At 34.6% G+C, this 17,714-nt stretch overlaps 1 protein-coding gene across 1 annotated transcript in view; it reads right to left on the bottom strand.

Annotated features, from left to right (window-relative positions):
* The window catches only part of LOC149769890 (cilia- and flagella-associated protein 47-like), a gene marked incomplete at its 5' end in the record, with an annotated part of 123,966 nt that overhangs the window by 80,444 nt on the left and 25,808 nt on the right, over nt 1-17,714 (bottom strand). Inside the window, 8 exons of the mRNA XM_089949694.1 lie at nt 1,169-1,418; nt 3,118-3,289; nt 5,300-5,399; nt 6,868-6,997; nt 9,219-9,310; nt 9,994-10,189; nt 12,418-12,637; nt 13,481-13,762. Of these exons, the coding sequence (XP_089805820.1) occupies nt 1,169-1,418; nt 3,118-3,289; nt 5,300-5,399; nt 6,868-6,997; nt 9,219-9,310; nt 9,994-10,189; nt 12,418-12,637; nt 13,481-13,762 (1,442 nt within the window). The remainder of the gene's footprint in view (nt 1-1,168; nt 1,419-3,117; nt 3,290-5,299; nt 5,400-6,867; nt 6,998-9,218; nt 9,311-9,993; nt 10,190-12,417; nt 12,638-13,480; nt 13,763-17,714) is intronic.

The raw sequence follows: 17,714 nt of genomic DNA, 5'->3' as shown, positions 1-17,714 counted from the left end.
TTGTTACTTTTTCATTCATGGCCAGTGGCTATTCTCTACTGCAATGGTCAATACTCAAATCAACATGACATAATGTCCAATGAAAGTAACTGACACCTTTCTTGGTTTTTATCAAGCATGGGCAAGGATCTAAATATTTTTTTATAAACTTTGTGCCAGATTGCTGCTGACATTTCATGAGGTGGACTGCACCCTTTGCCTGATTGCTGCTGACTTTTCATGAGGTGGACTGCCCTCTTTGCCTGATTGCTGCTGACTTTTCATGACGTGGACTGCACCCTTTGCCTTATTGAAGCTGACTTTTCATGACTCAGACTGCACCCTTTGCCTGATTGAAGCTGACTGTCCCCTTTGCCCTTGTTTTTGATTGTTGGACATTTCCAGACTATGCCATAATGTAAAAGCTTCATCATGTGGTCCTTATGCATGAAAAACATTCGTATATTAAAATGTTAAAACTAAATATGGCTCCACATAGAAATCCTCCACTAATGTGATAATCCCAACCTGGACAAGCCTCTATCCATATCTGACTGCAATGATTGTGCTTTTATATATTTTCCTACAGTTCCGAAAGTCCATAATTGAAAGATAATTTTAGTAATTCCTATGGTACAACCAAAAGGGTCTGGTAGGTCTGCATTTTTAAAGCAAGACTCTCCATGTGATATACATCCAGAACATTATGTGCCTTTATGACAACAAAACTCTCCCTGTAATGTAGGGCCAGGGAGAATGAAATAGTCTGCCATTTGTTTACAGCAAGGCTCTTCTGCTGTTGATAGAACCAGGGAAGAGGACAATTTCTGATTATTGGACAGCAAGACGACCCCCACCCTCATGATGCGGAGCCATGGAGGAGGACACTTTATGACATTTTTAGACAAACTTTTCATAAATCTATGTTAGAATAAGCAAAACATCTGGTGTTTGAGAATTTATGGATGTTAATGGTGGTTTTATTATCAAAAACATATGTTTTACTAGCTCTGTTTAAAATTCAATTTGCAATAGATAAACTAACAATAAAATCCTCAGATTTTTAAAATACAATGTGGTTATTCCCTAATTCCATAAAGCCTTGGTATCAGATTAACTCTGTGCTTTATATTGCACTGGGGTAATAAGGATTAGTGTAGTATAAGACCAGATATTTTATCAGACTCACCATCTCAGACTGTTTGGGATGATGACAGGGTAAGGGCCACCGGGCCATCCCTGGGCAGAGAACCATCGCTGTACCGCTAGCAGAACCTCCATATAGAAGATCCCTTCTTCAGAGTCTTCATCTGGAAATACTGCAGACCCAAGAGAGCGAGAGGCAAGGTCAGGGTTATTTCGACTGATGTGGTCAGAACCTGAAGGTGGTTTGTTCATGGCTCCATCCCTGTTCCTCGGTGTACTGCGCTCTGTGGAATCTGAAAAAGTGGGTGTTGCTATAATTGCTGTTTGACTGTCATTTAACATAATTCTATTTTTATCATCATCATCATTACCAACACATTATCATACAGAAATCTGTACTGAAAGTTTCCAACATTATGATTTTTGCCCAAAAAAGGAAAATCTACCATTTTTCAATGATTTTAGTATTAAAAAATAATGAGTTTACACTTTCAAGGCACAAATCTGTGTCTGCTAAAATGATAACTGTTAAATTTATGAAACAGAAAGGTGGAACGATAAAACACACAACCCCAGACATTTAGAAGAATTCAGAGAAAAGATGTAGATGGGGTCGAAAAGGTAACGGTTGGTTGGTTGTCTGTTTTTAATTTAACTTTTACCACATTATTGACTGTATCATTCTAAGGAAATGGGAGTTAAATGCCTTTCCCAAGAACACACTGAAGTGGCCATCCTGGGCTGGCCTTCTTGGGTACTGAACCCACAACCATTGGACTAGGAGTCATATGCTCTACTAACTGAGCTATCCATGGCCCCTTGTGAAATAATAATAATGATAATAATAATAATAATAATAATAATAATAATAATAATAATAATAATAATCATAATAATAATTTTAAAAAATGAGTCCCTCATATAAAGGAACTTATTTATATACAAATGCACACATATACATGCATGTACACAGCTTCATGTCCATGTATAGAAAACAACATATTCCCTTTATTTCCTTTCACCAGATGGATACTTGCGCATACATATTGAATCCACATAGTCAATATACATGCAATATGAAATTAGTGAAAAATAGATGGGTAGTGTATTTAATCATGCCCAGAGACAATTATGAATACAAACAAATACAGTATTCATTCACATTTTAACTACATAGCTGAAGACACTAGATATACTGAGTTTAGAAGAAGGAAATGAGCGGACATTTCTAATCTCAGCTAGATTTTTAATCCACAGCAAAGTTTCAGAGCATCTGAAACTTGTTTTTGAATAATTCAAGACGGTTTTTAAAAAAGTGAACATCGGTAACAGGTTAATGGATTAGATTGTTTTTCTAAAACTGTACATCGGTGACAGTTTAATCTCATGTACATTAGTGATAGGTAAATGGAATAGACTTTTTTTAAAACTGTACACTGGTGACAAGTAAACGTAGTAAACTCATGTACACTGGTGACAGGTAAATTTATTGTTATTCTTGTAATGAATGTATTTATAATTGATGGCTTGAAGTAGACTGTTTTAAAAAAGTGTATGTTGGTAACAGGTTAATGGAGGAGACTGTTTTAAAAAACTGTACATTTGGTGACAGGTAAATCTCATGAATACTAGTGACAGGTAAATGGAGTAGACTGTGTTTTAAAAACTGTACATTAGTGACATGTAAATCTCTTGTTATTTTTGTAATGGACGTACAATAAGAGGAAACTGAATAACCTAATGCTTGTTTCCTTTGTTTTCTGATATAGTGAAGGAGCTCTAGGGTTCAAAGGATTGTAAAGATCAGAGTGCTTATAAGACTGCTTATAATACACATTACTAGTGTTGGAGCCTCATTTTGAAAATGACATTTAAATGTTGAATAAAGTTATGTATATATGATCATCATTTCATTTTTGTCAGGCTGAACACAAGGATCTCTGAAAGTGGAAGGAGTAAAGTTCAATTTCTATGTGGTGAATTTTTTTATACCTGTGACACTGGTTGTAGACTCATAGCTGGAGGATGATATTTGGAAGTTGGAGCTGGTGGCACTCGTACTTGGCCGACTTGCTAGCTGAGGAGTCTGACAAGGCACAAACACAGCCTCTCCTGCATTCAAGCTCTCCTTGGATGTAGTCTTGTGTCCTTTTGGAGATGACCCCTTTGATTTGAAATTGAAAAGCAAGATTCCGATCTAAACTGGTTCAATTTTATAAATACTTAACTAAATGTACAACAAATGCTTCAGTTTAATTTGACTCCAACTCTGTAATTGTGCTGAAAATAAAATACTTGCCAAAGTTAAAATAAACTAGAAATGTGTTCATGGAACATGGATGAATGAAAACAGTACCTGAAATAATGCAAACATTTTCCATGCTGTAATGGATGGACAGATAGACAAGGTTAACACCATACTGTTGTGGTGGGGAATATAAGGAAACACAGTACCAACTTGTAAAAATTCCTTATAAATGTCAAGAAGTGGTGTATGGTATCATTAATCCCAATATAAGCAACACTAAATATTTCTTTAATTTCAATATTGACTTATGAATAAAGATTTATAAAACTGCATTTAGGTCCACAAAAGTAATGTCAAAGCCCTGCCCGATTGCAATTAGTAAAGTCAAAGCCCTACTCCTTTGCAAAGTGAAGTCAAAGCCCTCTCCCTTTGCAAAAAGTCACGTCAAAGCCCTGCCCCATTGCAAATAGTAAAGTCAAAGCTGTGTCACTTTGCGAATAGTAAAGTCAAAGCCCTGTCCCATTTGCAATTAGTAAAGTCAAAGCCATGCCCCTTTGCGAACAGTAAAGTCAAAGTCCTGCTCCTTTGCAAATAGTGAAGTCAATGCCCTGCCCCATTTGCAATAAGTAAAGTCAAATCTGTGCCTCTTTGCAATTAGTAAAGTCAAAGCGCTATTCCTCTGCAAAGTAAAGTCAAAGTCCTCTCCCTTTGCAAATAGTGAAGTTAATGCCCTGCCCCTTTGCAAGTAGTAAAGTCAAAGCTGTGTCACTTTGCAAATAGTAAAGTCAAAGCCCTGCCTCTTTGCAATTAGTAAAGTCAAAGCACTATTCCTTTGCAAAGTGAAGTCAAAGTCCTCTCTCTTTGCAAATAGTAAAGTCAAAGTCCTCTCCCTTTGCAAATAGTGAAGTCAAAGCCCTCCTCCTTTCCAAATAGTGAAGTCAAAGTCCTCTTCCTTTGCAAATAGTGAAGTCAAAGCCCTCCTACTTTGCAAGTAGTGAAGACAAAGCCCTCCCCCTTTGCAAAAAGTGGAAAAATAAAAAGTATATGTTGCCTAATATCTGAATTTTCACTCGCTGTAAATATACCCTTGATTTTCACTTTTTGTAAATATTACCTTGATTTTCACTTTTTGTATATATTACCTTGATTTTCACTTTTTGTAAATATACCCTTGATTTTCACTTTTTGTAAATATACCCTTGATTTTCACTTTTTGTAAATATTACCTTGATTTTCACTTTTTGTATATATTACCTTGATTTTCCCTTTTTGTAAATATACCCTTGATTTTCACTTTTTGTAAATATATCCTTGATTTTCACTTTTTGTAAATATACCCTTGATTTTCACTTTTTGTAAATATTACCTTGATTTTTACTTTTTGTAAATATACCCTTGATTTTCACTTTTTGTAAATATACCCTTGATTTTCACTTTTTGTAAATATACCCTTGATTTTCACTTTTTGTAAATATTACCTTGATTTTTACTTTTTGTAAATATACCCTTGATTTTCACTTTTAGTAAATATACCCTTGATTTTCACTCTTTGTAAATATACCCTTGATTTTATTTTTTTGTAAATATACCCTTGATTTTCACTTTTGTAAATGTACCCTTGATTTTCACTTTTTGTAAATATTACCTTGATTTTCACTTTTTGTAAATATACCTTTGATTTTCACTCTTTGTAAACATACCCTTGATTTTCACATTTTGTAAATATACCCTTGATTTTCACTTTTTGTAAATATTACCTTGATTTTCACTTTTAGTAAATATACCCTTGAGCATGAGCACAATTTTCCTGATCTTATAACAACAACATTGTTGAATTCATTGGAGATAGACTTAAATATTCACTTGTTTTATTAATATAAAAAGTTGGTCAATTGTGGGGTGGTGTTGGGGTGTGGTGACCATCACCTGTTCACAGACAATCTGGTGATCAGTTCTGTGGATAGCCAGGAAGGGGTAGCAGGTCAGCAGGCAGTTGTCGGCAGTGGCTGTCACCATCAGATTGAAACTGACGAAAAACAAATAAACATTAGATAGCAGTAAAACACTGACTGTCCTATGGCATGCAATGGACAAACATTAGATGTCAGTAAAACATTGGCTGTCCTATGGCATGCAATGGACAAACATTAGATGGCAGTAAAACACTGGCTGTCCTATGGCATGCAATGGACAAACATTAGATGGCAGTAAAACACTGGCTGTCCTATGGCATGCAATGGACAAACATTAGATGGCAGTAAAACACTGACTGTCCTATGGCATGCAATGGTTTGGTCAGCTGACTTATCCCAGTATTAACAATTATCATCACATATTGGATGATGAGTTTATAACAACGATTTTTGTTTCTTTTAGCTGTATGATAAAATCTGGTTATGATTATACCAGCAAGTGTTATATAACTGTTCTCTGCTATTAATTTTATGTTTATCATTCTTGTTGTGGATTTCATGATAACTGCAAGCCATCAAATTTAAAGACCCAATGAAAACAAAATGCAATCTTGAAGAAAGTAAGACTGTCCTTTCATTCCCACAGGTTTAAATACAGTTAAGCTTTCATAAACGGACACTGTCATGAGCAAAGTATCGGACTGTTTTACAGGTTTGGACAGGATACAGAGGTTCAGTTATAGAGACCATATTGGGACCAACATATTCTGCTAGTTGACAAAAGTGGCCAGGTTACAAAAGGGATGGTTTAGAAAATTTCACTGTCCAGTGAAATCATGATATCATGAAAAGTCATACAAATTAATACCCAATAGATAAATGAATTCACAGTAAAAGATGAATTTTCAGATGAATTTTCAGATAATATTAATGAACTTTTATGGGCATCATTTTATCAGGTTATTCAAAAATAATTTTTTCATTGGTATTTTTATTTGCGGATATGACACTAAAAGAAACAGTTTTACGGCAAGGACAGTTATTTAAATTTGTACTGTGTAACAATTAACCACAAATTCCAAGAAATAAATGGGTAATTAATCTGAATCCATAGCAAAGAATGATGCCAGTATTGAAAGATTAGCACCGATTTCTAAAATGTTATAACCATCAAACCATGCACCATGAGTTAATTAGTAAGCACTGCTTATTTATTTTCATTACAGCTATTAATACTACAGTTGCAGACATCATATCTAAATTTGTACACTAAAATTTTGTTACATCTGTGTCTGATTTATAGAAGTTATAAAATGTGCACAGGAACACACCTCATTTCTTGTACAAGTTTTTAATACTCAGTGGTTGCATGCTTACATTTTCAAAAGACCCAAATGGGTGAAGTCTTTAACAGTTCTCCAGCACGAAAATGGAAAATATAAATTTGTCATTAAAGTCATATACAAGAATCAATCTCACTTCCATGCATACGGCTTTATGAACAAGGTTAACACTTTCAGCTCTGTTTGGATAGCTAGATCAGTGAATCTGTAAGAATGGTTGAAAGATTTATTGACTTACGCTTTTCCATCAGGAAGAGTAAACTTGATAGGTGCAGTAAAGGAGACAGGCTTGGGACAGGAGAAAGTGATCTTACAGGCCATGGTGTAAGGTTCTATCTGACCCTCATCCCCACAACATGGCTTCACCTCTGGAAAAAAAGGGTAAAAAAACGTTATCATTTAATAATCCAAACTAGTAATTTCCCAAACAAACCTAAGCTTACAACTCTAAATTTGTAAAAAATTTATTATAGATACTGGAAGCTCAAAGAGCAGCAGTAACACACTTGCTTTGCATCTTCATGGTAGCAGGTTTGATTCCTGGTTCCTGCATGTGCAGTGGAAATGGTCTCCAATTCTTAGCAGACTTCTCCAGAATGAATGATTTCATGCCTACCACCTTACATGAACATAAAAACCATTCTGAGTGTGTTGTACAGAGGTCTCACATTATGAAGACGCCCAGTATACAATGTCCTCTTACAGTGATCTCTCACTACCCAGTATAAAATGTCCTCTTACAGTGATCTCTCACTACCCAGTATACAATGTCCTCTTACAGTGATATCTCATTACCCATTATACAATGTCCTCTTACAGTGATCTCTCACTACCCAGTATAAAATGTCCTATTACAGTGATCTCTCACTACCCAGTATAAAATATCCCCTTACAGTGATCTCTCACTACCCAGTATAAAATGTCCTCTTACAGTGATCCCCCTCAAAATAAAAACATCTAGTATACCAATGCTACTATAACAGTGCTTTTATCACTTTTCTTCTCTTTCCAATCAAACATTTGTACTTCTGAATCTTTTTAAATAGTGCTATCAATGACTATTTTGACTAAAATACAACTGTCTCTTATCTGGGAGGGGTTGGTGGGTGGGGGTGGCACAGAGACATCACATCTGATCATTTTAAGGATATGTTTTATATATACAACTAGTCATAAAATTTAATTGTTTATGCTTACCGCCCACAAGGAGTGATAAACTACAAAAAGATGAATAACCAATAAAAGATAAATATAGAGTAGTTAGAGCACATTCAAGCTGATCAAAAAATTTAAAACAAAAGTTGTTGTTGTCGGGTTTAACACCATTTTTCAGCACACTATAGGCTATACATGGTGGCCAGTATTAATGGTAGAGGAAGATCCTGGGAAAACCCTGGAAAGAACCACCGATCCATGAGAAGCTACTGGCAAGCTTTCTCACGTACCCACGTTAACTGAATCTGAGACTTGAATCCATGCAGACAGAGGTGAGATGGCAGTGATCCGTAACAGAGAGCACTTTAGACCACTTGGCCACTCTGGGCCCTAAAACAAAAGTAGTCATATACATCAATGACTTTACCTATCATACAACAAAACACATAAGTTTCAAAAGCCTCTGTGCATTTCTTTTCAATATATTCTTTTTGTATGTGTTTATTATTGAGACTTTACAGTACATAAGAAGAAATTCAATAGCGCAGGTTTCCATCAGACTGACTGTTATAACTTAATGGTCATAAACTAAGTAGCAGAAAGAAGCAAAACCAATAAGTTTTGCAAAACTTAACAAATAAATTTAATATTCAGCTATAAATAACAATGCAGTATTATGAATTAAATCCAAAATAATCCTAAAAGCTTCAATTTAAGTCCAAAAGAATTGAAAGTTCTGAATGAATTTCATATCCTCGAATGCATGTATCACAATGGCATTGTCCAAAATTCCTTACAATAATTCACAATAATCCCAGAATAATATTTTAGTTCAGTGAGCACTTTGTATTTCCAATCAATAATCCTAACAAATACCTCCTCTCAAATTATCTTAATACAACATCAAATACATCTGCAGACTGATTTTTACATATGAAACAAAAGTCAAAGATAAGAATGAATACAAAATAGGAAAGAATCTAATTGCTCAGTTCTCTCCTTATATACACCCTCAAGAATCTATTATGACAGTATGTCACAGCACAACCCATGTGACAGATCTTAGTACTTAATCTAGTATTTCAAAATACCTATTTATGTGACCTAACCCATCCATTGGGAAATAGCTTATATTCTTCTAAGAACCCACCTGACTTACTTGTCCAATGGGAAACAACATCAAACTCGTAAACAAGTCTTATAATTAATATTACTATTATTGGTTGTAAACACCAATGTCAACAACTATTCATAGATCCTATGCAATCTACAGTCATGAAATCTTAAAATAGAATTAATATACCTGTTTACAAAAATTAATATCTTGACTATAGATGATCTTTAAAATTTTTAGCCATTAATAAAAACTGTGCATAATACTGACACAATTATGTACCAAGAGTTATAAACAATACAGATACATATAACACTGACCTTGACCCTCTGGGAAAGATACTCGTAGTGGGGACACCTTGCTAGTGTCTTCACATTCCACTTCAGGTAGAACAGCAATAATTTTTGTTGTCCTAGAAGAGAACACAAAGATAAAAGTGCAGGAGTTTTCTAAACGAAACATTTTTACTGTAAGTGTAAACAATGGCTACATAATTTTCTTATAAAACAAAACATTCTTTGCTTTTTATTTAAACTGGCCTTCTAGATAATCAACGAATGAATAACATAATTAACTGAGGTAATTACATATTAATAATAAAGTATTTCACAGTAATGTACTTATTAGTCAATTGTTTCACAGTAAGTACTTATAAATTATTTCACTGACAGAAAAATTCATGAATCTGCACTCATTCTTACGGAATATAATCAACTGTCTCTAATTAATGAATTTGCACAATCATTTTTATGGATTATAAACAACTCCATACAATTCATGAATTTTCACTATTATTCTGATAGAAATGCAAATAAGACTCTGGTCAGTATTGTATCTGTAGGTCAACACCACATCTATGTCTCATTTATTTGTCTTGCAAACCCATATTATCTGAATTTCTGTTGAGTTATATAAATACTGTAAATTATGGCATGTTGGTTTTATCAAGTGTTCCCAAATATAGTGTATTCAGCACATAACAGACATAAAATTGCTAATTCAGTTGTCTTGCTCAATTTGTAAAAAGTTTTAAGCTGTGCATATTTTGTGACATTCAGTGTTTATAAATTTTTTTTTACCTTCAAATGCACTTACTCTTTAAACTGGGCGGCAAAAATGGTAAATTCAGCACTGACATCAGTAGTTAATGGAACAGGTGTCATGACTATGGCCAAAGGATCAAACCAGAGTTTGGGAGACTTCAGTTCACCAACCACATGAAGATATTGATATGGCTTTTCACTGTCATTCAACAGGATTGGGAGGATGACCTCATATTTTCCAGGCGTTTCTGCAAGAAATTTATTTTGGTTTACATTTTTATGTAAATATGATCAGTTGTTTTAATTAACTACACTGAAACCTACTTTAGAGACCGCCAGCATTTAACAACCACCTGATGTATAAAGAAAACCATTTGTAAGGTCTCATTTATACATAAATCATGACATATTTACCTGAATATAAAAAACACCAGCTGTGTTGCACCATGAGTGCAGAATCATGGGTTTCCCATAATCTTTTGTCTTATGTCTCCTAAGTCTTGACTCATGTGTGGGCATACCTTTTCTTTTGTGAAATTTTAAAAAAAATTCTAAAACAATTTTCTTTGGCATTAATCTGTCCATGTCTGTGTTGGTTCTGGTGACAGACAGTCAGTCTAGACAATATATAAAAATAAAACTTTAAGATGGTAATTAATTTCCATTTTAAAACAACATTTCTGGCAGTCAAAAGAATTAGGGTTTGTAGTAGTCTACTGTGCTGCAAAGATACTGACAAACTCGAGTGTAACATATTTTCAAGGTTTAATTAATGATAAGACAATATTTTGGGGTGAAAACATGCAGATCAATATAAATTTTGCATTAAATCAATCAATTATTAGTTTGAAAAGATAAATAGTTAAGAAATCATGAAAATTATTATAAAAAATGCAGGTAGATAATGATGGAACACTCACGTTAAATGAGAACATGATCTGGAATGGTCAAGAGTAGCTTTCTTTGGCGAATCAAACATGTCAATGTTTTTATGGGTTATACAAGCACATAAATTATTTATGATAATAACATAAGTGTTAAAGGAAAAGATGATAATTCATTGCAGACAAGAAAAGTTAAGGTGGCAAGACTGTAAAAGCATGCAAGATTATTTCATTTTTTTACCATTAATAGTGCAATTAATACTGTATAGTATTTTTCTATATCCCTCTGAAATTTGAAGAGTGCCTAAATTTGGCAGATTTGGGGACATCAAGTCTCCTGTGCTTGGGATCCTAAGCATAATATTGCACCTGCTTAGAATAACCCTTTTCAAGACGGCTAACTGACTGATCACTATACATAGGATTGACATTGTAAATTAGTGACTTTTTTCACAAAACCATGACCACTAACAGAAAATCAAAACAAAACTCCAGTAGCTCTACAAACTGTGGACTAAACTGATAATTAAATAGATAATGATAAGCAATTTGCTCATGTAAATATGCCCATACCTACACTAAATCCAACCCTTACCCTATGTAAATATGCCCATACCTACACTAAATCCAACCCTTACCCCATGTAAATATGCCCATACCTACACTAAATCCAACCCTTACTCTATGTAAATATGCCCATACCTACACTAAATCCAACCCTTACCCCATGTAAATATGCCCATACCTACACTAAATCCAACCCTTACCCTATGTAAATATGCCCATACCTACACTAACTCCAACCCTTACCCCATGTAAATATGCCCATACCTACACTAACTCCAACCCTTACCCTATGTAAATATGCCCATACCTACACTAACTCCAACCCTTACCCCATGTATATATGTCCATACCTACACTAAATCCAACCCTTACCCTATATAAATATGCCCTTACCTACACTAAATCCAACCCTTACCCCATGTAAATTTGCCCATACCTACACTAACTCCAACCCTTACCCCATGTAAATATACCCACACCTACACCATATCTGACCATACACCCATGATAGAGATAAAGTTATGGTAAAAAAGGTGCATAACTCTTGTGAAACTAGTACACGTAAAATGATTCGTAAACATGAATGTCTTCTAATGATGAACATAAGATTTATGAGCGATGGACAAATGTACATGAGGATTACAATATATACCTGCCTCTATAGCTGCAAATACTGTCTTTCAGTTTGATTTTTTTTATACTAAAACTTTCATGTGCAGGAAATTTAGCTTCTATCACAGATCTGTGAGACAATGAAAAGGCTTTTGTCAAACTAAAAAGCATGTGATATACGGTTTAAAAAGATATTTGGAACCAGAAAACAAACCAATGTGGAAAGGAATAGAGAGTTATTGAGGTAAAAGTCTGATTTACATACTAATAATTTTGTTTGGATTTGAGAAGGAATTGAATCACATAACATTCACTTTTATTCAAGGTTGACAAATTCCATTTTATTTCAGTGTGACATCTGTAAGATATGACTTTGCCTTCCTCACACTAAAAGTGGTATGAGCTTCACTTACTTGGACAAAACAAGATATCCACTTCCTGTGTCTGACCTGGGTCAAGTGTTCCTTCCACCCCAGGGCCGTTACTTTCGTCACCCTCACCTCTGGGGGTAGGGAAAGGACCTCCTGAAGGATGCAGGAATTTGAATACTCCCTGCTCAAGAGCCTTTGATGAAACTCTCAGGTCAATGGCCCATTTCAGCTTCTTGTCAATATTGTTTACTAATATTGTGCCCTGTATGGAAAATAAAGCAGTCGATCTTTGTAAAAGAGATTTCACTACAAATACAGTTTCTAATACATACAAAATGGCATGATCAACTATTGTGGTAGCATATGTACATGCAATAATGCCTGCAAAGAAATCTGACCACTTTGTACCAGTAATCATGATTGCAAAGTCTGACTACTTTATACTGGTTATAATACCTGCAAAGTCTGACTACTTTGTACCAGTAATAAATATAATAAATACAAAATAATGTCTGCAAAGTCTGACTACTTTGTACCAGTAATAAATATAATAAATGCAAAGTGGTATGATCAAGTATTGTAGTAGCATAAATACCAGTAATAAATACGTGCAAAGAATCTGACTACTTTGTACTAGACTGGTCTGCTAAAAAGAATGGTTTACAATTTAGTGGTGTATTATATTGTAGGAGGCATGATCTTTGATATCTGACAATTTAGAAATATGAGGTATTCTAAAACTGCAAAGTCATATTAGTGAGTTAATGCCAAACATAAAGTGTAGATGAAGCTTAAGCATTGCTTCTTGCTTTAACATCGAAATTCAGTGGAAGGAGGAGAGTTAATTATCATCATGCTCACATTATACTGATGGTATGCAAACACTTAAAATATAAAGGCTTCATTCAAGTGACATTTTTTTCAAAAGGAAAAAATATAAGATAATTGATTCATTGTGCTAGTTTGCTGTGAACAATAGTTCCATGAAAGGTTAATAAATTTATGCAACTCATCCTTTTCCCTGTTTTACAAATGTATTTCTCCATGTAATGTTATTCAGTGTAAAACCTTTCAAATATACCTAAATATAGACAACCTAGTTTACCTTAGACTGTGCCTGCCCTGAAGCAAGGGATGGATCATAAAATGATGATGGCATGGAAAACTCAATCCTATTTGATGAAAGCTGCAGTGGCTGTCTAAGGCCAGTTGCAATGACATGTTTCCTGGGCGTAATCACAGTGAATGGCTGCGGTTTTGGGTTGATGATGTGCTGAAGACTATTCTTGTTGGATGGAGCAGGTGTCGGTGGGAAAGGAGTAGGGGCCGGGCTTGGAGCTCCTGTATGGTTGATTGTAACAGGAAGTATAAAGTCATAAGCTGCCACCTGAAAACAAAAGATACAACAGAGAATTGAAAATGACTGTTGACCAAACAGTTCATTGCTAACAAAAGACTGTTGACCAAACATAGTTCATTGCTAATAAAAGACCTTGTACCAAATAAAATTAGACTGCTCCAGTGGCCTAGTGGTTACAGCATCTGCCTTGGATGCAGGAGGTCATGGGTTTGAACCATGGCCAAGTCATACCAAAGACTTCTAAAAATAGTACTAACAGGTGCCTTGCTAGGCACTCAGCATTAAGAGGTTAGTGTTAGGACTGGTTGGCCTTGTGTCAGGATAATGTGCTAGACATCACTTTAAACTGCCACATTGCAGACATCATAGCGATATGACTGGAAAATTGTTAAAGCTACGTTAAAAATCTAAATCATACACTCACACACACATGCCAAATATAGTTCATTGCTAATAAAAGACCTTCTACCAAATATAGTTCACTGCTAATAAAAGACCTTCTACCAAATAGAGTTCATTGCAAATAAAAGACCTTCTACCATATATAGTTCATTGCTAATAAAAGGCCTTCTACCAAACATAGTTCATTGCTTAAAAAATGGAATTCTCCCAAATATAGTTCACTGCTTATAAAAGACCTTCTACCAAATATAGTTCATTGCTTATAAAAGACCTTCTACCAAATATAGTTCATTGCTTATAGAAGACCTTCTAATAATAATAATAATAATAATAATAATAATAATAATAATGCTTTATTTATAGAGGGTGACTCATTAGTTAAGGACTATTCTCCCTAGAGGCCCTCTTAAGGAGAGTATAACAATGCACATTATATGAAGATGGCAATAATTACTGTTTATTTTAACATGTTTAGTATTAAAATACTAAATTCAGATTATCTATTAGAAACACATACATGCTCATGATGTCTTTTCTTAAATACTCTAATATTTTCAGCAGATTTTACATGTAGTGGAAGCTTATTCCACAGAACTGTACCAGAGTATTGAAAACTCTTTAAATTGCTCTGTTCTTGCTTTTGGTATTAGAAGGTTTCCATGTGATATTGATCTCAACTGGTATTGTGCAGAAAAAGGCCTGAATAAGTCTTGAAGATACTCTGGTGCAGTTCCATGTAGACATTTATATAAAAGAACTGCCTTGTGAAAATCTATCCTGTCATATATTGTGAACCATTTGAGTTCTGTAAATAATGCTTTTAAGGGATGATCAACAGATGCATCTAAAATTACATGTGCTGCTCGTTTCTGAAGTTTATAAATCCTGTCAAGCTCAGATTTAGAACAGTTTCCCCATACATTAGAACAATAATCCATTGTTGGAAGAATATATGAATTGTAGTATAGATTGCGAGTTTCCATAGGTAAATATTTCTTGATTCTGCTGAGAAGGGCAATTTTGGATGACAGTGTTTTACAAAACTTATCAATATGGTCATTCCATAATAAATTATTATCCACAGACACACCTACAAGCCTTTCATGTTTGACATTTTCTAATGGATGATTATTTATTGCAAGAGATAGTTTTGGGTTCCCTGACTTGTGTAGCTTTTGTGATGTCCCCAAAATCATACATTTTGTTTAACCTTCATTAATTACCATCCTATTTTTTTGTGCCCAGTTTTGGACTCTAATAAGGTCTGAGTTTAATCTCATTTGGATAACTTCAGTATCAGAACTAGATGTATACAACGTTGCATCATCTGCAAACAAATCTGTATTTGTGGATTCTTTATTTAATGGTAGATCATTGACATAGATAAGGAAGAAGAGAGGGCCCAAAACTGAGCCTTGAGGGACTCCTGAATGCCTAGTGTGAGTCTGAGAGCTAATATTGCCAATGCTTACTTGTTGAGACCTTTGGTTTAGGTATGATCTAAACCAGGTTAAAGAAGGATTGTCAAACCTGTAACAGTTCAACTTTAGCAGCAGAATTTCATGATGAACAAGATCAAAGGCTTTCTTGAAGTCAAGGAAAACAATCCCAGTCATATGTCCATTATCCATTTCCTTCAGCCAAAGATCAATTAATTAGGTAAGTTCTGTTTGGCATGAGTGGTACTTTCTAAATCCTGATTGAGCTTTATGAAATAGAGAGTATGTTTCAAAAAATTTATAGACCTGAATGGCTACATGCTTTTCAAATAGTTTTGACAATACAGGTAGAACTGATATTGGTCTGAAATTTCCTGGATCCTCCTTTTCTCCTTTCTTAAAGATAGGTGTAACCTTTGCACATTTCAGTGTTTCTGGAAAATTACCACTCATTATACTTAAATTTATGATATGCGTTAGTGACTTTGTTATTACTGGTGCAGCAATTTTAAGAATTTGTGGACCAATACCATCCAATCCAGAGGATTTATTAATATTAACCTTAATTAGCATATCAAAAACATCAGCTTCACTAACATTAGCTACTGAAAAATAATTATCATCAGGAATTTTAGCTCTTATAAATAATAGAAGAGCATCAAGTTCAATTGGGATGTTAGTCTGGTTCTGAATACTCTTACTGGAGATGCTTATGAAGAAATTGTTGAACATTTCCACAATGTCTTGTACAGATGTTGCTATATCATCATTTTGCTTAAGTCTAGGGGGAAGACAACTGTTCTTGCATGGGTTCAGCTCTTTTAGATGCTTCCTCAATGTTTTGGTACTCTTACTTTCATTAATAGCCTGTTTATAGTAGTTCTCTTTTGCCTTATCTATCAGGTGCTTAGTTTTATTTCTTCACTTTCTATAGCTTTTCATGTCTTTTTTCTTGTGGAAATTATCTCTTAGGTGCCTAGCCTCATTGATCTCAGGGGTAATCCACTTGGGTGTAATTTGGTGTTTAACCCTTTTTGTTTTAATTGGGGCATGCTTGTCTAAGGCTGCATTGAACATCTGATACCATTTGTCCAAGGCAGTGTTGACATCAGCTATAGTGCAGACTGATTGGAAGGGTTTGCAAACTAAATCATTTAAGAACATTTCCTCATCAAACTGTTTGAAGTCCCTGTATTGTATTTCAATGTGTTGGCCATTTTTAGATGATTTCGGAACATGTCTAGTTATACAGACTGGGTAGTGGTCACTCAGTGCATACACTGGTACCTTAATTTCACTTACATTTTCAGGTTTATTAGTATAGACATGATCAATGATAGTAGCACTTTTATCCGTTACTCTAGATGGGGTGTTAATTAATTGAGTAAAGTTGTAAGTTTAAAGCTACTTATCCATGTTAATGGTGGAGTTTTCATGTAGTCAATGTTAAAATCACCTAATATGATAGTTTCTAAATCTTCCTTTAGTAATGCTTTTTGAATTTGAACCTCAAATCTATCAATCCAATCAGCTGTGGAACTAGGTGGCCTGTAAACCGAACATAAGAGTATTGGCTTTGATTGGGCAAGGGTTACTTCGATCCAGATACTGATCTCTACCCCAATAGTCTCTAGATCAACACGTCTGTTATAACTAATGGAACTGTCTACATAGAGAAGAATACCCCCCCCCATGGATTCCCTATCTTTTCTTTCAAAGTTGAACCCCTGTATTTGGAGAGCCAAATCATCAGTATCATCAGAAAGAAAGGTTTCACAAAGACCTAGAATACTGACTGATCTAGTTTGCTGTAATATTAACTTTATCTCGTTCAGTTTAGGGAGGATGTGTTGAATATTTAGGTTGATTACTTGCAGACCTCTTTTGAGGAGGCCAAATACATGACAATTTTGATCAGAGGATTGATCTTAGACAAGGCAGTATGCAATGTATTGTTTTTAGACTTGACAGATTTCTTTACACTGCTTTGATTATTTACATAAACATATGAAGAAGATAACATACAAGATCCATCTGTTGTACCATGACCACATGTAATGGATATTTGAGAATGTTCAATATGAGACTGATTTACATACCTACAAGAAGACATTGCTATATTAGACACATGAGGAGCC

The sequence above is a fragment of the Sinohyriopsis cumingii genome, unplaced genomic scaffold, assembly GCF_028554795.1.
Source record: "Sinohyriopsis cumingii isolate HCF-2022 unplaced genomic scaffold, ASM2855479v2 utg003075l, whole genome shotgun sequence".
Taxonomy (NCBI): domain Eukaryota; kingdom Metazoa; phylum Mollusca; class Bivalvia; order Unionida; family Unionidae; genus Sinohyriopsis; species Sinohyriopsis cumingii.
The sequence above is the reverse complement of the archived record's forward strand: the minus strand, read 5'-3'. Positions and strand labels throughout refer to the sequence as shown.